The sequence below is a fragment of the Pempheris klunzingeri genome, chromosome 12 (assembly GCF_042242105.1).
Source record: "Pempheris klunzingeri isolate RE-2024b chromosome 12, fPemKlu1.hap1, whole genome shotgun sequence".
Lineage (NCBI taxonomy): Eukaryota > Metazoa > Chordata > Actinopteri > Acropomatiformes > Pempheridae > Pempheris > Pempheris klunzingeri.
This window is the reverse complement of record NC_092023.1, coordinates 9,830,588-9,855,946: the sequence shown is the minus strand read 5'-3', so window position 1 is coordinate 9,855,946 and position 25,359 is coordinate 9,830,588. Positions and strand designations below refer to the sequence as shown.

Below are 25,359 nucleotides of genomic sequence, written 5' to 3'. Positions count from 1 at the left end.
GCCGTATGATGAATACAGTGAGATGATAAAAAGCTGTCCACCGTCCAATATTTTGTGGAATCTTTGTCTCTAATATCTCTGGGTATATTAGGTCATTTTGGTGCTTTGTGGCAATATTAAGTCATTTTATATCATTACATATACCATGAGATTTTTACATCATCACTATTACTGCAATCAGGAGCGACAAGTGGTTCTTTAACAGCTCAAATTTGAAATAAACAAAATATATACAAGATTTGTTACCACTCTATCTTTCTACCACTGTCGGCTGGTGATCACTGAATCATAATAAGTGAGTGGAGGTCTTGAATAGATGCACCTTAGCTGAACCACATCAGCAGCAGCATTCTGTCAATATGTCAGTCATGATTTTATTCATCACGGACACATCAACATCTTACTGAGTCATACAAATACTTTGGCTTGACAGCAGACTATCACTCAAGACTCATTGACTCAAAAATTAAAGGGTTGCCTTTATAGGATTAAAAGTTCTCTGTCTCCATCCAACTGTAAAACTATTGTGCAATCAACCTTTATGTCTTATGTCTGTTCTGGACTATGGAGATATTCTGTATTGCCATGCACTCCCCATCAACTCTTCAGCAGTTAAACCTCGTGTATCTCAAAAACCTTATTGCCTGAGCCTCAGAGTTGCAGACAGACTGCTCCACATGCAGACATTCATGGGCAGCAGATGACATGTCACTGTCAGCCCTCATGCCTTCACTATGAAGTCTCCTCTCCGCCTCCTTCAGCTGCTGCTTTAGGGACAGTCGGGAATTTGACCACTATTACTCCAGGGCGCTTAAATCACTTAAAAATCACCCAAAAGTTACTGCATGCTTATGTACAGATTTAATATGTTATTAGTACTAAAATGACACGGCTTTTATGTGTTTGCTGTTACTGTGCTACAGCTTTAGGATCTTCCATACCATACCGCAAAAATTAGGAAAATTAACGATAGCGTGCAAAATTCAATACTTCATTCGCTTTAAGATTCTCAATTGTCATTACAAGATTGTTAAATTCTCCTACACGATTATTAAAAAAAAAAAAAAGACTCAAAATGTGTATGTAAGGCTGCGGGGTGCTGGATTTTCCGATGAGTCCCTGAAGGTGTTGCTTGCTGTTGAGCGGTCCCCTCGCTGTGAGGACGCAGACTGGATCAAGCCTTCACTGACTGTGATGATAAGGTAGGACACCTCACTGAGCTTCTCCATTAAAACACACTTTGTCCACTAAATGTCACCACCAGCCCGCTTTAACAGCCGCCTCGGAGCCATGGCGGAGGTTAAACCGAAGCTTAGAGGCGAATTTGTTGATAAAATAACGTTAACGGTTACTCGTCTCACATTGATTTCTGTCTGTTTGGGGGTCCTTTTGTTCAAATTGGCGACTTAACTCTTTCCAGGAGGCAAAATATGCGCAAACAAGGGCGCTGGTGTTTTGATGCTGGACGCCAGCGTGTCTCCTTTGTCGGCTGAAGCCGGGAATTAAATTTAGCGCCAACTTAAAGCCTGGTGGTCTGACTGGACACCGCAGTGAACTAACGCTAGCTTGACCAAAGCTAGAGGCTACAATGACCGCTGTTTATTCCCCTCTTATCCCCTCTGAAAGTCTCCAGAAAACACCAAAAAAATGTCCCATAACTGTCAGCTTCGGAGTGACTGCCGCTGTTAAAGGAAACACATCCTTAATTTATGCATTGGCATAGTTTTCTTATGTGTATCAGCCATGCAGATTGAGCTCTTAATGAATGATTGATGTTATAAATTTAAGTAGTCTTCTGTTTTTAGACCGATGTCTTCAGCCTCATTTGTTCCTGGTGATGAAGCATGGTGCTGCCCTAAGGGGGAAGCACGTGTGTGACCTGCAGCTCTAATCAATTTGACAATGGGAACATGTGGAAAGACACTTTGTCACAGGATGTGACCGTTTTAAAAGTTAGAAAAGAGTCAGTAGAAAGCTTTGACTCAAAACTGAGTTGTGGTTTGAAGAGCAGGTGCTAACCCTGATGGATAAAAATATACACAAGTCATTTTAGTTTCTTATTTAGTTACTTTTAAATGTTCCTCCTACTCAGTTGTGTGTTTTTATTACTGCGTGTTTTGCTGTATCTTGTCATCACAGTTGCCTGTTATCTTAATGATTTCAGGGGATGGTTTTGTGGTACTCCTCTGAAATTCATTATACTCCTCAAAATGACGAGGGGTCTCTGTGAGTGTTTCCTGGTTTTGGTCCATGTCACATGTATCTGTGCTATTTACGACTCTGCTGACCCTGAAGCAAGGGTATGGGCACACCAGAACACAGTGGCTTTGTTTTTCACTGAACAGCTGATGGGACAGCAGCATCGACCCCACCGCCACTGGGTGCACATGAGCATCTGTGTTATAGGAGTGGGAGTTAAGTTTTCCCCATCTGTTGCCTGAGTTGACCGGTGCTGTGCTGACAGTAAGAAACAAATGCCATTTATTGTCAGTGCTGACAGAATAAAGGGTTAAGCACAGCTGGCTGGTGGCGGCTCCTCGTGTGAGGGTGAGATTAGGCGAAACTGACTCATCAGGGCTCCTCTAGTCTTACTCATGTAGTCTAGTCATAGTGAGACGTGGGGTTGGTAATACCCGTTCATCAGCCAGCCGTTTATCCAGACCATTTGAACCAGCTAAAAAAGACAGGCAGCTGCAGATTTGGGCTTTGTTCCTGCTCTCTCTGAGTGGCGGGAAATGATCTGTGGCGTAAAGGGGTGGATCCGGGTGAAGACAATGGATTTGGAGACCTTTTATGCCTCCCCCTTCTTTTTTTTCTGGTATGAGAGATTAAGGGGAGTTTTCCCTCAGGACTTACCTATGTGCCGCTCTCATTAGTGTTTCACAAAAGTCTCTTTTCCTGTCTCTTGTTTCCTGCTCTTATTTGCATTATCCTGATTACATCCCTGTTTGACAAAGCATGGAAATCTCTGTGGTTCACTCCCAAGCACAGACCTGTGTCTGGATGGAAGTTACTTAGATCAGATAATACAACTGAGCTGAGTGACGAACAGAAAACCCAAACGTGTAGGTGTGCGAGAGGGGAAAAAAGGATTAGAAAATTGTGTTTTGACAGTTTTCATTGAGTTGTTCGTGCATCCTTAAAAAGATGAGATGTTTGCAGTACTCCCTGTTCAAAGTGCACAATGAAGATTTTTTTATTTTATGTTCTTATCGAATGTCTTTTTTCTAAGTAAACCGGACTCCAGCCAGCCAGCTTGATGTACGTGGGCTATTCCACTTCCACTTCATCCACTGAGGAATAGAGCTGTAATGTTTTAATTACTCGAAGCAAACACATTTACACCAGGAAAGCTGAGAAATATCCATGCGTTTGAAAACAGCAACATACGCTACGCAAAACTTTGCGTTTTGGATTCCCAATCCAGAAAATAAAGGCCCAGGCTTGTTTGAGTTCATTCTACTTGTCTCTATGTGTCTTTGTCATCGAGCATGAAGACCCCCATGGTGTTACCTAGGCCTGCTGCGTCTGCTTGGTTTGACACTGAATACCCAGAATGCCTCTCAGTCCATGTGGAAGTGATGAGGTGACCGTGGTATTTGGCCACCTGTCAGGGTCCTTCTGTTCACAGTCTCGTGTTCCCCAGAAATGAGCTTTGGTTCAGATTGAGGGGTTGTTTAATCTTTTGGGTTTTATTTATTTAATTTTTCTGTCAATAGGATTTCTTGGCATAAATCCCCAGCGGCTGTCATGAAAATCCTGTGTAGACAAGCTGTTTGAAAGGACGGCTACCGACTGTGAGATCGGCTTCCTACCAAACCACTGACTGTGTGTGTGATGGGAAATGGTTAAATATTTAGGCAGCGTTGCATTCGCTGCCAGGGTGACTGGCTGCACAAACTATCAAAAGTCTGTGGTGACCCAGTCACCACAGAATGTGACTAGTGTAGATTAGGGACTGTGTACTTGCAGGTGTAGATGCATGATTGCTGCTGACGGGCATAGCATGGACTTTGTTGAAAGCTAATTTGAGTACAAGTAGTTCATATTGTGTATTTCAAGGAGAACTGGCTCACCTGAATATTAACAATGAGGCTCGTCTTTTCCGTGGCAGCACAGCAACTCTTCCACTGGACTTTCTTTAGCTTGTTGAAGTACTTTCCGTCTGTAGGAGCTCACAGTGAAGCTGGATTTATCTTTCTGCATCAGGCTTTTGAGGATTAAACTACAGGGAGATCTCAAGAAGTAGGGGTCATAGGGTTTCGCTTTACGGGTGTCGCCATCTTGGTTTTTTGGAACCAGAAGTGATGTTCATTCCACAAAGACCTACTCTGATCACATGTTAGTCTCGTCCTAAAGCATACCCTGCTTTATCGTCATATTTACTAAATGAACATGATGTTCATTTGTGTTGAAGACTTGAAACTAGCGACTGAGACCATAAATTCACTAGGAAAATGTTTACTGAGATAATAAATCAGTGAGAAGCATAGACTTCCATTCATTCTGACTTCTTTTTGCAACCAGCAGAGCCGCCCCCTGCTGGCCAACAGAAAGAATGCAGATTTAAGGCACTCCAGCATTGGCTTCACTTTTCGGACCCAGAAGCTATGTCCGCTTCTTTTATACAGTCTACAATAGAGACGCATTGATAATGCCGTTTTCAGACCAAGTACGAGTCATTACATTTGGGCACGTGCAGGCAACAAGAACCAGGATGAGTATTTAATGATACTGTCATCTTCATGAAGTTTTATCTCAAATTTAATCAGATAATATCAAAACATTGTCACCAACCATTATCCGGTTCCAACTTCTCACATGAGAATATATGCTGCTGTGTTTCCTTTTTCTATTTCCTTATACACTCTAGCTAAACCAAACAATCTTTTGTACAGGAGCATTTTTACATTTCCAAGAATACAAGCACAGTATCGGACTGATGCCTAATACTGGTACAGACATGCAGATTGCTGTGAGTCAACATGAAGCGATGTGAAGAAAGGCTCCTCATCATTCGACTATTTACTGTAATGACTGCACAGCTTGGTAACACAGTAGGTCCATACATTTATATATAGTGACGTATTAAAGCAGTTTCCAGTGCAAACGTTCACACTCTCGTCCTGCATCACAAAATAAGTGTAAAATGTAAACACGATTACGTCAGGAATGTGATAAATGCATTACATGGGCTGATTACGTAAAGAACGACAAATCAATGCTGTGTTCTTTGGTGAAATGACAGTAAGTGCAGCACCAAACTATAAATCAGTCACTACACCAGAGGCATAAATCCAGCCTGATGTTTTTAATCCCGTTGCTCATAATTCTCTCTTGATTGATCTTGAAGCAGAGTAAAACCCGACATCCTGACACATAATCATTTCTCAGGCTTCATTCAATGACGCAGTATTTCAGAGAGGCTTACCCACCCACAGGTTTCTCTATTTTTCCCACTCAGCCTGTCGTTTGGTTTATTCTGAAATGTTAAATCTGCTCTCGTCAGGCAGATCGAGGACACAGTCAGGAACACTGTCCTGGTGTCCTTGAAAGAAGAGCAGGAGGAAGCACAGTGTGAAATGAGAATCGAGGCCGTAAAAGTCGGTGTGCTGCAGCATAACTGTAATGTATTCCTGGATGGACTTTGCCTGGGGTGTTGAGCACGAATGTGTGTCAGTCATTCTAGGAGCGAGTGAAATTGGAAACTTGGTTGTCAGGCAGATGTGAACGGCACATGAATCATCAGTGAATGGTTGGATGAGTTGTGCATAGGAAGCCTTTTTAAATGGCGTGACGTCCAGGTCACACTATGGAAGCCACCACCCAGAGACTGATTGCTTCCTAAGTGGGGAAATAATCACTCTCGTCTGTTGTTGTTTACTCAGTGGCAGTGCATCTGGCCTGTGATGATTTTTAGTAAACATATTTTCACAATACCAGACGACCTAGACCCACCTTTTCAAATGTTCTCTGTTCAGTTGGTTGGTCCTCATCAGGCTTTGATTTGACAGCTTCCACACCAGCCCCATTGAACTATACTAACTGAGCAAATCCATCATTAACTGAACCAAAGATGTTCGGTGTGAAAGCACCCTGATTTTGGATACACTTAATGTTACGTTGCTGAACAACAGCTCACTGTGATCCACACCATTCACTTTACTAGCGTCGGTAACGTTAACTATCGATGCTGCAGCTAGCCAGCGCATGCTAGCCGTGCTCTGAGGTAAAAAACTTGCTAGATTGCCAGCGTTAAAAAAAAAAACCGTCAACTTCAAAAATCTTTATTGTCATTATACTGATGCAAACAACAATACAACGAAATTGAGATGGCACTCTCTGAGATCTAAATATAACAGTGGTGGGCCGTCAGGGCCAGCAAGGCCTTCTCTGCTGGCCTAAACTCAGAATCACTGATTTACGTTTTAATATTTTCCCATTAATCTTTTTAGATTATTCCTAATAGTCTATGCTCTTCATGCTGGGGTGTTTCTAGCATATAACCTCTACAGATATAAACAAAATATTAGAAAATTTATAAAATAAATACAGTAAAGCACAAGGTAAAAAAACACAGTGAAGACTATACACACAAAGTGGTAGTACAAATGATCAGCAGTGCAAACGAGTCAATGGTATGTTTTACCAGCAGCGCCAGGGAGCTGAGACCCTATGATGCGTTGGGCCGTCTTAATGACCCGCATTCTGCTCTCTCCTAGTGCAGCTAGCATACCACGCTGTGATGCAGTATGCAAGCACACTCTCCACCGTGCATCTATAAAAGTTCACAAGAAGGTTCTGGGGCAGTCTGGCTCGCCTGAGCTTCCTCAGAAAATAGAGCCATTGTTTTGCCCTGCAGATGACCGTGGAGGTGTGTGTAGTCCAGGAGAGGTCTGCGGTGATGTGTGGAAGGAACTTGAAACTGGGGACTCAACAGCTTCACCGCCAATGTGAACTGGACTAGGATCAGTTCTTCTGGTCTTCCAGTCCATAACAATCTCTTTAGTTTTTTGTTAGAACACCAGTCAGTCAGGTTTTGCACCTCCTCCCTGCATGCTGACTCATTGTTGTTGGTGATCACACCCACAACCTTCGTGTCATCTGCGAACTTAATGATGGTGTTAGTTGCATGGATGGGTAGACAGGAGGGGGCTCAGCACACACCCCTATTTCAGGGAGCACCAAGCCACAGCCACAAGTTAACGACTAGTAGAGCTTCTTCCCTGCTGTTTCATCTGTGCACCCATGGGTTGAAAATCTGATTTGTAGATCTATTTTTTTTTTTATATAGCTTCACTACTTTCGACATTAACAAATGTGTCAAATTTACGAAGATTGTATTGCTTTAAACACTTGGTATCGTGGTATCGATACTCTTGACAACCTTAAAATACTTACCGAGACCCACCTTTTAGAAACTAATGTCAGGAATTCAATTTAATGTCCCTTGTCCTCAGTTTTCTGCATTTTTGTCTGCTGCTAGCTAGTTAATTGCATTTAATTGCACTCATGTTGTATCCCATTTGTGAAATAATCTGTAATTAGATTGCTAGAATGGAAACCAGCAGGGTTTTACTTAAAAAAAAACTCTGGCTGTGGTGATAGTTTAAGCTATGCTGCACTGGGGGGTGTACATTTTGAAGTTTGTGCAGTTTACATCCTATTTGAATTTAGGAGATTCACTGATACCACCAACAACAACTGTTATACATGTACTTTAGTTATTTCACAGATTGGTATTCTAGTCTCATACTGGGCAGAGGAAACATTGCGACTTTGATAAGTGTGGCATATATAAGCACTGGGAAATGACCACGAGGAACGGGGTTATTCTTCCCTCTCATCATATGACCAGCATCAAACTATTCTGTGTGTCAGCCTGGGAATAAAGGCCACCCTGTTAGAGAGGTATGCTGGTGAGACTACAAAAATGTACTCCTGTCCTTCTCAAGATGATTTACCCCTGTGTCCAAGTTACAAACTACTATTTTAATGATTTTATTTTGCAGTTTTTTTTCCCCATTTGTTGCGTTCACTTCTTGGTCTCTGATATCCTGACGCAGCTTGACATACTGTTTTACCTGCCAGCAATGAGCTTCACTTGGAGAGCATAATGTGCAGGAGGTTCACACCATCGCCTCCCAGTTCCCTCCCACACTGAGCAGGCACTCCGACCAACCAGTCGGTGGTAAAAAGAACAAGTGGCAGTTTTAGTTCAGTGTGACCTATGCGCTAAGGTGACAGTTGTTTAATGCAGAAGTTTAATTTAATCAACCTCTCTTTCAACAAATAGCCCCAACTCCTCCTCAGCCTGCAGGGTTGAGCTCTGGTTTGCTGAAGTCCTGAATATGATCAGGAATCACAAAACAGCTTTAGTGTGTTATTTCTCTTGATTACTCACCTGGATACTTTTCTGATCAACATTAGATAACTAAAGTGGTTACAAGTCAGCATTCACTAAACTGTTTCATCTGCAGAACAACACTGCGTAGCAAAATGGTTTGAAGTAATTAATGCAGGACTTGTTTTTGGGGATAGAGGCTGCATTAATAAGCCGCTATGTGGGGAAACGCTGCAATTTTCTTTACTGGTAGCAATGGGATTGGCCCCAACGAAGAAGTCCCAGTTCCTTCCGTTTGTATGTTTCCCTGCAGGTGTAACTGCATGAGAACAAGTCATTCATTATTAACACAGAAAGATGAGCCAAACTGTATGGCAACTTTTTTTTTAAAAAACATTTTGAGCCAAGTTTTCACTCAATGCATGGGTGAATAAGAGTTCAGTAATCGTCTGACCAACAGCACATGCTTATGATGGCCTCAGGCATCAAATCCAAATTTAGCAGTTACATGCAGTTGTGACCACGGCGAGCAGAACTAGTCTGAACTGCACCTATTTGGCAAGATCTGAACTATATTTTTTACCTTGACAGCAGAGGAAACGATAAATTACTGTCACTGCTGTTAAATCTTTTTCCACTGGAGAGCTGATTGTTGGATTTGGATGTCGCTGAGAGGCCGGCTAGTTAAAGTGTCAGACTGATGCCAAACTGGAGTTTTTGTACCTCTGTGCAGACTGCAAAGTGCCTGTGTGACTGTGTGTGTGTGTGGGGTGGGCACCATGTCAGCAGCAGGCAGTTCATGCCAGCTGGCTCGTTTTGATGACCCATTAGGTTGAGAGAGGCATACTTCACAGGAATCTGGGACATGGCTGAGCCGGTGTGTTTTAAACTGTGACTCGTAGTGGTGTAACACCATCGGCCATGATAAAGTTTAGTTTTGTGGGATATGACCAATAAAACATTACAAAACAGTGAAATATGTCCAGCACAATATCCTAGAGCCCAAGGTGATGTCATCACATGTCGACAAATGGCCCAAAACCCCCAAATATTCCATTTTCTATTACATGAAGCAAATTTTCACATTTTACAACCTGGAACCATCACATTCTTGGATTTTTTTTCCTTAATGTTGGCTAGTGGCACCACTAGTGAAGACACAAGAGAGACGTGGAATACTGACAGCTACTTTGGGAGTTTAGGCTCAAGTTCTTCTTCTGGTGATAAAACCACTAAACAAATTCCTCAACTTTATTTGCAACTGTTAGGATGCCGTCTTTTTCACCTGTGCTAGATTCTTGGGACCAGCATCGCGTCACCGTTTGAGATTGGAGAAAAAATCTGATAACAATATATTGTCTAACATAAAATTCTTAAAGAACAGGACACCGTTTCTGAACATCCTTGAACACATCTTTATCGTCTTTGTATTGGAACATCTTGTCGCCCATTGGCTGAAATATATATTGATATATCGGCGTGTTGATTTATTGGTCAGTTTCTAGTTTTTATTCTCTGCTTGGTCTCATAGAAAAATGGTCTGGTCCTTGACTTGTTTAAAAAATACATTCTCGTGTCTGTTGGACTTTCGTCTCATCTCAGATGCCATAGAAACTGTTCTCATAGACTGTTGTTGAGTTAGACTCTGTTTACTCAGTCCAGTATAGTTTAGATGCATGACACTTAATTGGGTAATGTGTGTGTGTGTGTGTGTGTATGTGTCCCTTCATATAGAGCAGCCTCTGTCCTCACAGAGAGCACACTCATGACCAGCCAGATCAAACATGGGACTTGTCATGTCATGTCGTGTCAGCAACAAGAGCTGCTAACAACCGTCTGTGAACTGTGAATAAATCAAGTCCCAACACGCCGGCCTTATCAGTATTTTCCAGCTTATTTGATCCTGTTGCTAATGTCCATCGCTTATATTGTGATTAGCTGTTGAAATGGCTGTTTTTAGCTTGTTTAAAGGTGCCCTGTGGAGTTTTCTTGTGAACAAGCAAACGTTAGTTATCTTGAGGTCTAACAAACACACTGAATGAACTCCATCTTCTTAAAACATTTATAATGCTGCTGATTTCTGTAAAGTTTTAAACCTGCATTGTTTACTTTGTGCTGTCGCCTTCTTGTCTGTCTTTGTTTAACAAGTTGCTGTGTCTCTGCGCATTGCCACTTCTTGATCAGTGAAACAATGACTTTATGAGAAGCCTTTTATTAGCCTATTCCAATGGGTGGCCGATCCATCAGTGCATTGCATTTAGAGCTGTTGTACTTAAGTGCTCATGATTTATGTATTTACGAAGACAAACTAAACTTTGCTTTGCAATGTTTAGCTTGATTTGATGCCAAAGCGCTCTGTTGTTCTGTTTGCAAAAGGCGTCACACAGCTATCTGAGCACATGTCTTCCATCACATCCAGGGGGAAAGATGCTAGAAAAGAGGCAGGAGAGGACGTAAATGGTGTTTGATAAGATAAAAGTGGAGCTGAAGGCGGAATTGGATGGAAATAGAGGGGCACTGGGGAAAGTAGGACATGAAAATATGAGTTGCACAATAAAGGCCAGAGGGATCATGAAAATAATAATGATGGTGGTGCTGAAGAGGAACAGTGGATGAAATGAGGTGAGAAATTAGTAAGCAGTAGGAAACATGGGGGAAATGGAGGGAGAAATTAAGATAAGGGTGTACAGATTGAAAAATAGGACAGTGGAACAGATGGGAAGGTAAACGCAAGTCTCAAGAACATTTAAAAAACCAATCCTCATTCTCTTCTAAGCTGTTTTCTTTGCTGAGCACTTACGTAATTGTTCAACTCTCACAGGAATCATTTCAAGGAAGTCTGACTTATACATTATCCAAAGGTTACTTGAAATGATAGAAATCTATGAGATGCCGTGTACGTGCCAAACAGCCTTGCTCATGCTTGGAATGTAAAAATGTGTAGGACAGTTCGAGGAGGAAGAGGGAGGGATGTAGCATGAGATGCAAAGAGGGGCAGGTCCAATGGGCAGCAGACAGTGGGGTGTCAACCTATCAAACCCCTGGATGGTATAAAGTGAAGCATGCATTGCTCGTTCGGCCAGTTTGCATCTGACCAGAGGAAAGAGGAGTCTTTTGTCCCTGATTGGATTCAGCTGTAAGTACATTCACACACATTTTAAAGGTTAGTGGTAGAAGTGGTCATGTTTCTCACATTTATTGTATTTTTTGAAGGGTATTGAAGAGGAACTGTGCTATGAGAGGTGATGCTTGTACGTCTGATGTAAAAGTTGTCTTGAGAGTTACACAAATGTTTTGCAACTTAACTACCAAATGTCGAGATCTCTCTTGAATTATGTTGCCATCTTGAGCGTTTAACCACTCGTTGTTGTTGTGACCAGTTTGTCTCACTTGGTCATGACTAAGATGATTTCACAGAACAAAAATTAGGAAGCTGAGTGGTTACTTCATCTTTGTCGAAAATCTTGAGGTTTGCACGAGGTGCTTGCACGCTACCACTGACTGTAACTGAATGTGACCGTTTTAACTGAATTGGTTAGTTGTATTATTGTCTGTTCAAATGACATTATGCAGCCTGGTATTTAATTGCAGAGGTGATCCATGAACTAATTGTCTCGTTAAAATATCTAAATATAGAAAGGAGAGCCACACAGCTGCTGATGATAGAAATGTGGGTGCTGGCACTCTAAATGTTTTCCACGTCGGATAACGCTGCACTTGTTATCTATGTGTTTCAGACCTGGTGCCACCCTGATCAAACTCTGACTGAGCACGTGCCTCTGACTGTCTTCCAAGAACCATGACGGCCATCAACGCACCGCGGGACAAGTAAGAGACATTGTTTTAGTTTCACTTGCTACAAAATGAGATTTGGATGAGACTTAATATCAACAAACATTGTTGTTGATTGTTTACTAAGTTGAATGAGTTCATTGGCATGTTTTCATGTGAACTTCCTTTTTTCTCTTTCCCAGATACAATGCAGTATGGATAATTTTCTTCATCCTGGGCTTGGGAACCCTCTTGCCGTGGAATTTCTTCATGACGGCAACAATGGTATATCAAGCAACGTTTTAGGACAGTTGTAATCTTAAGAATGTGAGAACATTTGCAGCTGAGTGCAGCTAATGTTTTAGACAGAGGGAAATGAAAGGAGGAGTGTTACTGGTTGTCGGAGACTAGTTAATTGAAAGGTCGAGCTCCACTTAGAGGAGGGCTCCCAACTCAGAGACAACAAAGATTGTTTGTTTACCTTTTCTTTCCAAAGCCACCTGGTTTCACTCAGGATGGCGGACCTGACTCCAGCCAGGTGGATTTCTATGGCAGTGGTGTAGCCTCTCTAATCCACAGCCTTTCTTCTTGATCTTTAAGGGGTTAACTACGTAAATGTGGAATTTCAGTTCCATTATCCCGGGGGAATTAATTAGGACCCGCCCTTCGGAGGAATGTTTGTTTAGCTCAAGTAGCTTATAGAGCTTATTTGTTTTGACAAAGAAACGAGGGAAAGCCACTTTGAAAAAGATGCGCCTTAAAGATACAGACCAGAGATACGGCCACACTACGACTATGTGGCTGTGCCTCTTACACCCCTGCTAATTACATTCATGTCTCACAAACTTGTGAATTCATCATCAATAATTAATTGTTCACTGAAAACAGAGCTGATACCCATCATAATAAATGTGCATTCCTCCATCCTTTTCTTCAGTACTTCACAAACAGGCTGAAGGACCCACCCACCGACCTCTCCTCCAATCAGACAGCCAATGAGACTGCGGAGGGCGGTGACACTCGTAACGTGCTGGAGTCAAAGTTTAACAACGTGATGACGCTCTGCGCCATGGTGCCTCTGCTCATTTTCACCTGCCTCAACTCCTTCATACACCAGAGGTATCTGGTCGCTATCTCCTTGCTCCGCACTGACTCACACCAAAAAAAGAGCGGATTTATGTAGCCTGCTGTCTTGTGTCTAGTATGCACACTTCTCCACCCACGGGAAGCAATGAGTTAATGTTTTCATGACGGCAAGCAAATTCTACACCTTTACTTTCCCGCTCTTTCTGCCTACTGTCCTGCTTATGGGCACCCCTTGGTCACCCTGGGCAGCTATAGGTAACAGGATCCTGTTATGTGAACGTATGGCTGTGTGCCTCCTGTATGTTTGTTTTAATTACAGTCGGATTGAGAGAGATCTGGGGTGGACCCTGACCGCGGCTGACTCTTCCCTACACAAACACACCCAGGAATGCTATTTATGTTCTCTACTTCCCCCTCATCTTCTTCACCTCTCCCCGCATCCCATCCAAACTGTCTCTGTTCTCTTTCTCCCGCTGACCCTCTCTTCCTCAATGCACTCACTTTGTGTCTGCTGACCTTTTTTGTCTATTTTCTCAAAGCTCAAAATGCGTTTCTGTTGTTGAACTAAACTGCTGCTCATTGTGAAGTCACGGCCCATTGTGAATTGTCCCAGCGCCCTCATTTTTTTTTTTTTTTCCACTTTCTTACATTTTCTTTTGGAAGGACTTCAGCTTGACCCTCTATAGAGGCCATCGTCGGAAAATGGTCAACAAAGAGTCATGTCTTCCACTCCATATCCATATTACCCTTTCTTCTCTCTTCCATCAGATTTAAAAACTTAACCTGTCTGACTCCCAAAGGCTTTTTTCTTTCTTTGAACACTTCCCCCTTTATATGATGAATAGAGGTAGTTGGATATTTATCTGAAACTTCAAATTATTATAATATTAAATGAATTTGAGAATGTCAGATTTTTCTAAATGTTAAATTCACTCCTAAGGCATCCAAAATGGGTACAGTGAATGTTCTTGGTGGGTGGTTGAGTTGGTTATTTAGAAACTAACATGAGTAGTAGTTTAAATTCCCTTTCTCTTTGTTGTTTTCACTCCATGTGTGTGTGTCAGGATTCCTCAGAAGCTGCGGATCTCCGGTAGCCTGACCGTCATCCTGGTGGTTTTCCTGTTAACGGCAGTGCTCGTCAAGGTGGACATGGCCCCGCTGCCCTTCTTCACCATCACTATGATCAAAATCATCTGCATCAACTGTGAGTTTCTAAATAGCTGCTTTTTACCATTCATCAGAAGTGACATCTGTCTCATAAGAGTTATTTCTGTAAATTGATGCACCAGAACTAGCCCCAATCTCAATACATTAGGCACATTTTTAAGTTTCAGTGCTAGTTAGCAAGATGGCTGTGTAGCTAGATAACATCTGCATACTAAACTCTGATTGGTCAGTTGTTCCTCTACTGAAGGAAACAGTCTGCAGTAGGCACAAACCTGTTTGAATCACTGAACAGATCTTGGAGGTGGGTGATGATTCAGAGGTGTGGAACCAAGTCTTTTTGTTTTTTAAGGGGTGTTTTTTTTTTTTTATTTAATTTTTCTCCGTTTGCACTAAATATTAACATTTCTCAGCATAACTCAGTACAATCCCACAGCACTATCTATAGGCTCTAAATAGACCATAATGTTGAGTCAGTTTACTAGCTATTAAAGATAACCGTAAATGAATATGCTACACAAGCCCTTGACAACAAGTCAATGAGCGCTTGAGCAACACTATAACATTGCTGTCAATATGGCTGGACATGCTTGGTTGTTACGTTCCTCTGTCCCATGTAGTGTGAACACAGCATTAAGGGGCATTTACGTAAAAAAAAAAAAAAATCAGATCAACAAACCAGGTAACGTAGTTAAAACTTTGCCCCTGTGCTAACTTCTTTAGGAGCAGCCATTTTTGCTTTCAAACTTAACTGAACTAGCACCTAAACCCCACCTGTAGCTTACGCTGAGTTTACGGGCTGAACCGCCGTGGTTTGGCCACAAGCAAATAACTTGGAGCTTGAGACGAGATGGGTTCTCCAGCTGCCGCGTAAGGTTAATATCCCTACATATGGGTACACACACACACACACTCGTACCACACTGAGCTTCAGAACAGAGCCTGTAATCTCACTGCATTTGTTTATTTACAATGACTCACTGAACAGCAGGGATAAGCTCACCCCCCCCTCCTTACCCCAGTTGGGCCAGTCCTGACCCCCAGGCCCTCATGAGGAACAGCCCATCATGTTTGATTTAGAGTGGAGGACGTCGTGACCTTGAAGCTTTGATTTTGACGTCGGCACATTCCTCTCAGTGGACACACGTTGCCAGATTTCTGCAGCTAATTAAGTTCCAAAGTTGCTGTATAAACATTTGTAATCCATTGGTGTGATGCACGTTTGTATGAAAAGGCCTTTTGGCTGCAACTTTGTGTAAAATTAGATAAAGATAATAGGAGTTATATAACAGTTATGTAAAATAATTACTTGCCTTTGAGTTGTTTTCAGAAACGGTGTGGTCTCTCTCTATTTGTGGCAACAATTAATTATTTATGGGCCTGCACTGGGACAATGAGCCTTCTTTCTTTGCCACAGTGACTCTTTAAAGTATACAACTTGTCTTGTTTTCTCTGCTCCTCCCCAGCGTTCGGGGCGATCCTGCAGGGCAGTCTGTTCGGGCTGGCAGGGATTCTGCCTGCGTCCTACACCACCCCCATCATGAGCGGACAGGGGCTGGCCGGCACCTTCGCTGCTTTCTCCATGATCTGTGCACTGGCCAGTATGTAACGCACACAAAGCACTAATACACCCCATCTATCATCATCATTTACTCTTAAGGAAGTTGCATTGGTGTGTTTCCTTTTGTTTTTTATTTCTGCTTTAAAATGGAAGTTTGAAACATTAACACACAAATATTGTTCAATGTTCATATGGTTAATGGTGCATTTATTTTTGGTAAATGGTTCAGAGATTATGTATGAAAGAAATGGTTCTTGTTTTTTCCTCTTGAAGGAAAGACCCTGATTTGCGTGAGCAGTTTAGCTGTGGTCACCTCTCACATCACGTCTAGCTTGTCATCAATCTGTCACCAAAAAATATGGTTTTGTTTGCTCGACTTTTCAACCACAAATCTCATCTTTCCTGTCCGCGTTGCTGCGTTAGCGTTAGCTGATGAGGCTGTGAGGGTGATTTATGGGATGCACTTTTAGTACTGTACAGTGCTGCCTACAGTGAATACAAACAATTGTTTAGTTATTGATAAGATATTGGCAAGAGGTTTTTAATCAACTTGGTGGTAATTTTGTGGCTTGTGATATTGATGAGTATTGTAATTAAAGCTGATATGATTAATCAGTTCATTGATTAGTTGAGCAACAAAAAATAGTCCAACTATTTTGATAATGACAGATAATAAATTATTATGGTCATTTTTTTTTTTTTACATGTTAGGCTAAACATAATGAATATAACTGGCAGATTCGTTGATAATCAGGATAATCACTTGTGTCAGCCATTGAAAAGTTGCATAATCCAACAATTTGAAATGTAATTTGAAAAGAGGGATACTGACTGAAGGACAGTTTGCAGGATTTTTGCCTGAAGCTGTGCTCCATAAGAAAATAAATACTTGCGACATGCTTAAGAGGCACTAATGATGGTGTGCTCGTCTGCAGGTGGATCAGCCCTGCAGGACAGCGCTTTTGGTTACTTCATCACAGCCTGTGTTGTTATTCTCCTGGCCATAATATCCTACCTCACTCTGCCCAGGATGGTAAGACCTCATGTTCTCTAAACTAAACACTGTTTTGAAGAGTTAAATTCTTTTTAGTGTTTTTTTTTTTATAATCATCAGGGGTTTGTTTAAAATCAAGATCAAATGCCTTCCCATTTCTCTCTCATTGACTTTGTTCCTTTTTGAAGCACTTTGTAGACTTGATACATGCTGAGTGCTTTCAGATCAGTGCTGGAAGTTCAGTCTGTCTATTTTTTGACATCAGTCCAAACTCTTCAGTCTGTGAAGTGATAGAAAACACATCTGTCAGTGAGAACTCACAGCATCTCAGGGAGCATGATGTCCTCCCTGTATCCTTTATCTCAGCTCTGCTGGCACAGTGGAATCGGCTCATTATGGGTGTTTTCTTTGTCTACAGGAGTTTTTCCAGTACTACACAGAGAGTAATGGATCCAGACCCTCTGCTGATGAGGAGAACAAGATGGACTTGCTTAAAAAAGGTACATACAGTGTGCTAACTGGCCTGCTCACACATTCAACATCCATTTTTTTGTAACATTTTTGTGTACTCCAACTTTTGTGAATTCAAATAAAAACAATTAAAAAAAAAGACATTTTCTAACACCACTGCTCATACCAACCAGGAGAGATTCATGTCCATACAAAATTTGAACATGCTCTAACTAACACAGTCTACACAGAAAATTAGCTTGTGGGGAAAAAGCAACCTAAAACTAAATTCACATTTACCCACTCAAACACTGGTGGCAGAGGCTACCATGAAACTAACCATTCAACTCTCACATTTTGGGGTTCAGTATCCCCCCCCAGTGACACTTCAACAGGTGGACGACCTGCTCTGTCCCCACCCATTACATCAGTCTGTCTGTGTCAGACATGGCTTCATCTTGGCGTCTCCCTTACGCCCAAAGCTGCACTGTCTTGGTAATGATGGTATTTGCTGATAAATATGATAGACTGCTGTTTGTTTGTTTGACTGTCAGAAAGTCCAGCAGAGAAGCGGCCGGTGGTGAGTCTGATGGAGGATGAGGCCAAACCTAGCGTGTCCGTGGTGAACATCTTCAAGCAGGTAAAATGACTTTTTCACATCGTAACATATGAACACAAAATAAGGAAGCGACAGAAGATGATATGACACATTTTTACCATTTATTACACGGTTTGTTTAGTTCTCGACTCGATTGTACAGTGTGTTATTTCTGTATAGCAGACCGTTGCTATGGACAATAAAATCATTTTTAATCAATAAAATCACTTAAGATCAATATTTTATGTCAGATTATTGATTTCTTTAGTAAGAAGCTGTGTAATAAGTGGGATAATGTACAGCGAGTGGCGGCCATTATTGCAAAACAAACCCCATTGCTCGCTGTACATTATCCTTTCCCTAAAACTTCTTGTTATTAGGTTGACCAGTTATACCTGTAGATGTGTTGCCTCCCATCAGCTCCACTCTGATGACCTCTTCATACGTTTTCCACCTGCGTGTTGGAGATCAAACGGGTGACATAGTATTGATTATGTTCATCCTGTGCCCCCTAATCAGATCTGGGTGACGGCTCTGTCGGTGTGCTTCATCTTCACCGTCACCATTGGAACATTCCCAGCCGTGACGGTCGAAGTTAGGTCCACAGTAGCACATGGAGGCGCCTGGGGTGAGTCACCATTTCTAACATCTGTACAAAGTGAGCCAATAACTTTAGAATCCAATGGCCAAGTTTTTGTCCCCGTTCAAACATTTGTAAGGAAACTGAGTTGTGAAATGTCAAAGGTTTTAAACTAATCCACATATGTTTATTTTGACTGTCTCCAAGAGGCACAAATGTGTTTGATGGCTTTTAATCCCACAGTAGTTTGGACTGACTTGGATATTTTTGTTATATAATTTCTTTCTCATCATGTAGATGAGCTAAATTAGAGTGAACTGTTGCTGTCGTGGCAGATCCATGTAGTGCCGTGGACAAGGTCTTATTTATGAACATGAGAGCAACCTGTGAAAATAATCAAATTTGTTTTAACCCTTTAAGCATGTGCAGTATCTCCTTAAAGGAATACTCCACTGAACATTTGTCTCATATTACATCCTGTAGGCTTGCAGTGTAGCTGTAGTTTGCGGAGTTTCCCTTCATGAAGTACAGAGGCCGTTGTCAGCTTGGATTCACATGACCCGGAGTCATGACAGGAGGGTTTGGTACTTTGTGTTTGGCTACTCCTGGTCGCAGCCGGAATCCAGAGGGACTGCTGTGAATCCAAGCTGACATGAGCTGCCGTCCTCCATGAAGGAGGAAGCTTAAACTTTTCAGCCGGTGTTTTATCCGAATGTAGTTTTCTTTAACCCTTCGGAGTCTAGGACCGCCACACGGCGTCAAAGTCACATGTCGCACGTTTGAAAACGTAAAGCTGTGACACAAGCATGCAGGTGCTCAATTCAAAGACTGTTGGAAAGCGGACACTTCAAACTTTTTACAAGTGTTTGAATTTTGTCTATCGGCCTATTAAGACTAAATTTATGAAGAGCCAAAGTCGCGCACTACAGCTCTTCTACGAATTAGAAGATGCTGAATCTGGCGGAGAACGTTCTGATTCTGAGGAAGACTCCTCCACTGGAAGACTCTGACTCCAGTTTCAGAGGATGAAGTGGATGTTGCGTGTGAAGACGTACGAGAGGAGGTGTCCGCGCAGACCCCCGCTCCTCCAAAGATCCAACTAGTTCCTACTCAGATTTTGTGTTTCTTTTGCACTTTTACATACAGTGTGTCCATATATTATGTCAAAATAAATAAATACTTGTGAGGTTGTGCTGAAAAGAAAGACACAAAGAAAGGCAAGCTAAGCAGTTTTAATGGGAAACACAAAGGTAAAATGAAAAGTAGTAAAAAAGGCCGTTCTACCCCAGACTCTGAAGGGTTAAGCAAAGACGTGCAGTCTTGTTGTCAACAACAGCCTCTTTGTTGTGCTCCCTCTTCAGAATTTTACTTCATCCCCGTGTCATGTTTCCTCCTCTTCAACGTGATGGACTGGGCTGGCAGGAGCCTGACAGCCGTCTGCATGTGGGTAAGTAACAAGACTGCAGCACCAACAACACGTTTACCAACAGAACTCGGTCTTTCTAACCTGCTCTGAAGCTTCGGGCGTCCTCTTCAGAGCCCAGTAACGGTCTGGTTTCCTGCAAGTTTGGCGGAGTTGCCGCCAGTTACCTTTATGTTTGCTGCAAATAACATCTGTAAAATACCACTGGAGAATATTTTAAAAAGCACCAGACTGTAGTAAAAACGGTTACCAGTACTCATTAGTGTTACTGCAAGCAGTTCTATCAACAAGTCAGTCCACTAACAACACTCCTGTTTACAAGCACTCTTGTCTTATGGAGTCTATTTCATGACCAGATCAAAATATTTACTGTGATCAGCTGTTGTCTGGTGGGCGTGTGGTGCCGTGGACAACAGACACACCTGTTGACACTTAAATAAAAGCCTTTGGCTGCATGTTGTGTTTACGTACAAATAAATCACAGTCACGAGTGGAAACACATCAGTCGCTCAGAGTTTGAGAAAATAAAGGGGACAAGTTTGGTTGGTTTCGGTGACGAGTGGCTCTAATGATTGGGAAAGTTTGCTCACTCTTTTCTTTCATACACATCTGGATGAACGATGGCAGTCTGGAGGTTACTGAGCTGCTACAAAGCCAGTTTCTATTGTGCTACAAGCTTAAATAGGTCATTTTAGATTAACACCACCTCCAGCCGTCCCACCTCCCTCAGATTTGATGATCAATTTGATCAATCAAGAAATTGAGTGCATCAGGCAGTTTTCTTCATCATACTCTTGTTTTTTCCTTCGCCTGTTAAATGTTAGCTTCTCTCCTCATATATATTACATTCAGATCTCTTTAAAAAACTTTCCGGAAAATAACAAATTAACAAACAAGTGTAATTTCCTGCGATCCAGAGGAAATAATCAGATTGAATCAGTTCATTCCATACAGTCAGTGAACGCTATCTGGCCTGCAGCTGAATGCAGCCTCTCAGTGTCAGAGGAGACGGTCAGTCAGCTGCTCCAGAACCATGTGAGTTTGTTTATCGTCATAAGACAAGTCTGATCAGGATCCTGACCTTCTCCATCGAGGTGCTTCGTGACTCCAGGTCCTTCATGTCGGTCCTTCGTGTCTTTAGACCACTTTGTTTCTCTCACTCAGTTAGATGTTCGATTGTTAAACCTGCTTGTTACTAGAGTGAATTGAAAGGGTGTCAAGAACCAAGATTGTGATTGAACTCAGCTTTGCTTCGTCATACGTCCAGAATCATAAATTCACAATTTGATAGTGAAAATAGAGTTTGAAGAGTTTGATTAAATATTGCAACAAAACGCAGACAGAGATGTTACAGGGTAATTTTAAGCATCAGTATATCCGCAGGTAGAATGGCTGTATTTCATTTAGGCAGCTGCAACTAATCTGTATAAGATGGTTTAGTCTGTAACAGGTAAGAAAATAGTGAGAAATGCGCCTCACAAGTTCCAAGAGACCAAGGTGATGCCTTCAAATGACTTACTCTGTCTGACCCCACAAAATATTACATTCAGTATCATAAAAAATGAGAAAAGCAGCAAATCTGACACGTGAGAGGCTGGAAACGGAGAGAAAATGTGCAGAGAGATAAATCATCCAGCCATCCATCATCTTCCTGATGACCAACTCATCGATTGTTTGACTAATCGTTTTAGCTTTAACTACATTATGCTGTTTCTCTTATGGGGCACCAAACCACCTCACCTCCAGCCCAAACCCTCAGACTTAGGAAAAATTATCTAATCAATATCAGATACAGATGCGCTTATCAGTAATAAATCATTCACATATGTAATAGTGGTTGATGTTGCTGTGTTTCTCTGTGCTCCTCCAGCCGGGTAAAGACAGTATGTGGCTTCCTGTCCTGGTGGGTCTGCGGGTCATCTTCATCCCTCTCTTCATGCTGTGTAACGTCCAGCCTCGTCACTACCTCCCCGTCCTGTTCAGCCACGACGCCTGGTACATCATCTTCATGATCCTCTTCTCCTTCTCCAACGGATACCTGGCCAGTCTCTGCATGTGCTTTGGACCCAAGTAAGAGCTCCACACGTACACACTGCACACTCTGAGGAAATGTGTCCGTCCAGCCTTTAGAGGATTAGATGAGAGGAGACGGCACTCATGTCTGTGCGTTCAAGTAAAACACCTTAGATTTAATGCATTAAAGTCTGACTTTGGGAGCTCTACTAGCATTCACACCCAAATCTCTGCCTGACCTATTGTTTTTGAGTTGCATCGTGGGTAATGTTGGCAGTATGTTTAGAGAAGGGAGAAACGTGTGGAATGAAAAAGATGATATATCTGGTTCTGCTGTATCTTTGTTAATTTTTTTTTATATAACTGTTAAACATAAAGTGCTTATTCGGAGGAGCACCCCTCAAAGTATTGGGATGGAGCCTGGAGCAGATTAGCCTAGCTTAGCATAAGGAGAAAGCTATTCCGTCCATCCTCAAAGCTGAAAAGTTCTGCTACAAGCACGTTCAAAACTCTGAGTTGACACGGACTTATACTGTTTGTTAAATCTGTGCACAGATGCAGCACGTAGCACCAGGTGCGATGTTAAAGTGTTGCTCATCATTTAGTAGTTGGAGCCTTTAACTTTGTCTAAAATCACAAACTGTCTTTTTCTTTTATCTGGTGGGCTGATTGTTTACCCTCAGGCTAACTGTCTCCACCTGCTTCCAGTGTTTCAGCTAAGCTAACTGGCTCTGGTCTGTCAGCTCTTAACTTTAACTGTGTTGTCTGTAAGGAGAGACTTAAAACACTTAAAACACAGAACACATCAAGACTTGAACATAACATGTAATAAAATACATGAAGATTATAAAATATGTTAAGACACAAGCAGTGACTTTTCATCTAACTATTTTAAGGAAAGTGAAGGAACTTTTTTCCATAGTGTTGAACTTTCCCTTAAGGGATCTTCTTAGACACAATTGTGCTTTTCCTGATGAATTTTGTCCCTCTGTTGTCTCCGTACAGGAAGGTGCCACAGCACGAGGCAGAGACGGCGGGGGCCATCATGGCCTTCTTCTTGTCCCTCGGCTTGGCGCTGGGCGCCGCAGTCTCATTTGCTTTCCGGGCCTCGATCTAAAATCTCCAAGTATCTCCGCAGACTATCCACAGACGTAGATTAGACCCCCCTGCCCTCCAACACTCTCCCCCCTCGGTCACTACCCTTTACGGGAGAGCCGCGCTCCTCTACAGCAACCTCCGTCTGAGGGGAGACGGCACAGCAGACGAGAAGACTAGAGGACCTCAGTCTTCTGAAGCGTACAGTAGAGACTCCTCTCATCCAGCCGTCTTGGCGGCCATATAAGCTGAAACATGTCACTGAATTTCTTGTTTTCCGTCTGAACTCAGCAGCACCGGGTGCAAACTTCGCCTGTGTCCTTGGGGATATTTTCCAATCGACACCATTGATCAAACCGGTTGTTTCCCCGAGTGCAACTCAAGCAAATCAACCAAAAGTGTAAAAAAAATAATCGGTTATAAAAAAAAGTTGTAGAAATGTGTTTTAAATTTTCCCAGATATCTGAAATCTGCCAAATCTTTGAGCGCCAGCGGTGCTAATGGAGAGGGCCTGTACACGAAGCATCCTGGAGCCTCGTTCATAAAACCCTCTTTTGCACATAAAAACAACTAATGATTAAAGTGCTACACCACAATGTTTTTATGTCAAAATCACATATGACCTTCCGATGGTGTGTAAATAGTCTGAACACATTTTGATAAACGAGGCTCTCCGATTCGGCTCGTCTGCACAAACCGCTGAATCGAACCCAGCACGACTTTTTATTTTACGATGCTTGTACCTCAGACACGAGCGTCGCATCACTCAGCAGCTTTGAACTCCGAAACCAAAGCAAAAACAATAAGACAACATGGGGAAATGATGGAATTTGAAGGGAGGCCGCGACCCATCCAGCGGCTCGTGTGCCGTGCGCATCTTGCTTTGCCCCCTCAGCACTTCCAGCGTAGACTCGGGTCACGTGTGTGTGTCTGTAAGCGTCTTCATTACACATCAGTAACTTGTCAAAGAATGTAAGCACGGACTAAATCCTAAAGACGAGGTTTTAATCAGTAATCTGGGCCACTAATGGCTGAATATTCATTGTCTTAGAGAGTGGCGTTTGTTCATTTGTGCCACCGCTAGTTTTAGATGAAGTGGGACTGTTTGGTTCAACTGTCGCTGCAGTTTGAGCAAACAGAAACAGACTCGTGTCTAGTTTTTACTGTTAGTTTACGTCTTCCTGATTTAAAAACACGAGATTTTGCCACAATGTATTATTGAGCGCAGCAAAAAGAAAAAAACATGCAGCTGTCAGTGATGCCGTTCTGTGTGAGATTAAGAGACTTTTTTTTTTTTTTTTTTTTTTTTTTTAAATATCTCTGGCTTTGTTGAGCCTCATTAAATATGTTCTCATGGAAGATACGTTTTATATCAGAAGTAGTTTTTAGCTCTTTTTTCAGAATTTACTTCTTAGTGACTTAGTTTTGTTGTTATGAAAGGGGGGGGGGTGATAAAAGGCCTTGTGCCTATCAGTGTTATATTTTTATTTCTTTGCATTTTTGTGGCCTTCTGATGCTGTTTTTTTTTTTTAAAGTCTGCTTTAGTTGTACACACTATTGTTCGTAACACCAGCTGTATCCATCCTAACAGCCTGTTTGTTTAAAAGCACAATGTTGGTCTATTCTTCTGTACTTTGTGTTTGGGTTGTACAGTGTTGGCCATAAAAATGTTACTTGTATTGCAGCTTAAAACGGATCTGTGATAAAATTAAAACTGTATTTTTAAGAGTCTGGCTCCTCCTGTTGGTCATTTTTGGAAGCACGCTGCTCGACATCTCTGCAGCTGACCAGATTAGAGACGATCTGGGAATGAATGGACACACACTGGCTCCAGTGCAGCGGTTACTGTGCTGGTAGGAATAAATGTGCAGTAAATTGGCTGCACTCCTCAGCTGATCTTTTCCTCGTGCTGCATGTGACTGAATAATGAAGTTAACTGCCCAGAAAGTGTTGGACACAGAAAAATGCAGCTTCTCAGTGACCGTTTCATGAATAAAGATCACCGACTGAACAGCTCTCAACTCTGCTTAAAGGAAGCGCCACTTCTCAAGAATATAACATTTGAAAAATTTGACAGCTGTCTGTACTTGTACAGTCTTTCTACGTCTATTTTATTTATTGTTTTTTTTTTTTTTACACAACATTCACACTGGAGGAATCTGTTTCATAACAGCTTCAGTGTCTTGCTAAAGGAAACTTCTACATGTGGACTAGAGGAATTTGAACCACCAACCTTCTTATTAATGGTCGACCCACTCTACCTCTGAGCCACAGCCACCC

General features: G+C 42.1%; 1 protein-coding gene across 2 annotated transcripts; it reads left to right on the top strand.

Annotated features, from left to right (window-relative positions):
• Window positions 1-1,186: 1,186 nt before the first annotated feature.
• On the top strand, window positions 1,187-24,807 carry LOC139210867 (equilibrative nucleoside transporter 1-like). 2 transcript variants are annotated; one of them, XM_070841054.1, is made up of 13 exons: window positions 1,187-1,202; window positions 12,082-12,172; window positions 12,319-12,400; window positions 13,053-13,234; window positions 14,266-14,405; window positions 15,832-15,966; window positions 16,862-16,959; window positions 17,339-17,420; window positions 17,925-18,010; window positions 18,488-18,596; window positions 19,910-19,995; window positions 21,842-22,041; window positions 22,990-24,807. In XM_070841054.1, exons 2-13 carry the CDS (start codon window positions 12,144-12,146, stop codon window positions 23,099-23,101), a joined length of 1,341 nt encoding a protein of 446 aa, XP_070697155.1. In that variant the 5' UTR covers window positions 1,187-1,202; window positions 12,082-12,143; the 3' UTR covers window positions 23,102-24,807. The 2 variants fall into 2 exon arrangements, with proteins under 2 accessions (XP_070697155.1, XP_070697154.1); XM_070841053.1 differs by lacking the exon at window positions 1,187-1,202 and adding an exon at window positions 11,425-11,480.
• Window positions 24,808-25,359: the final 552 nt, after the last annotated feature.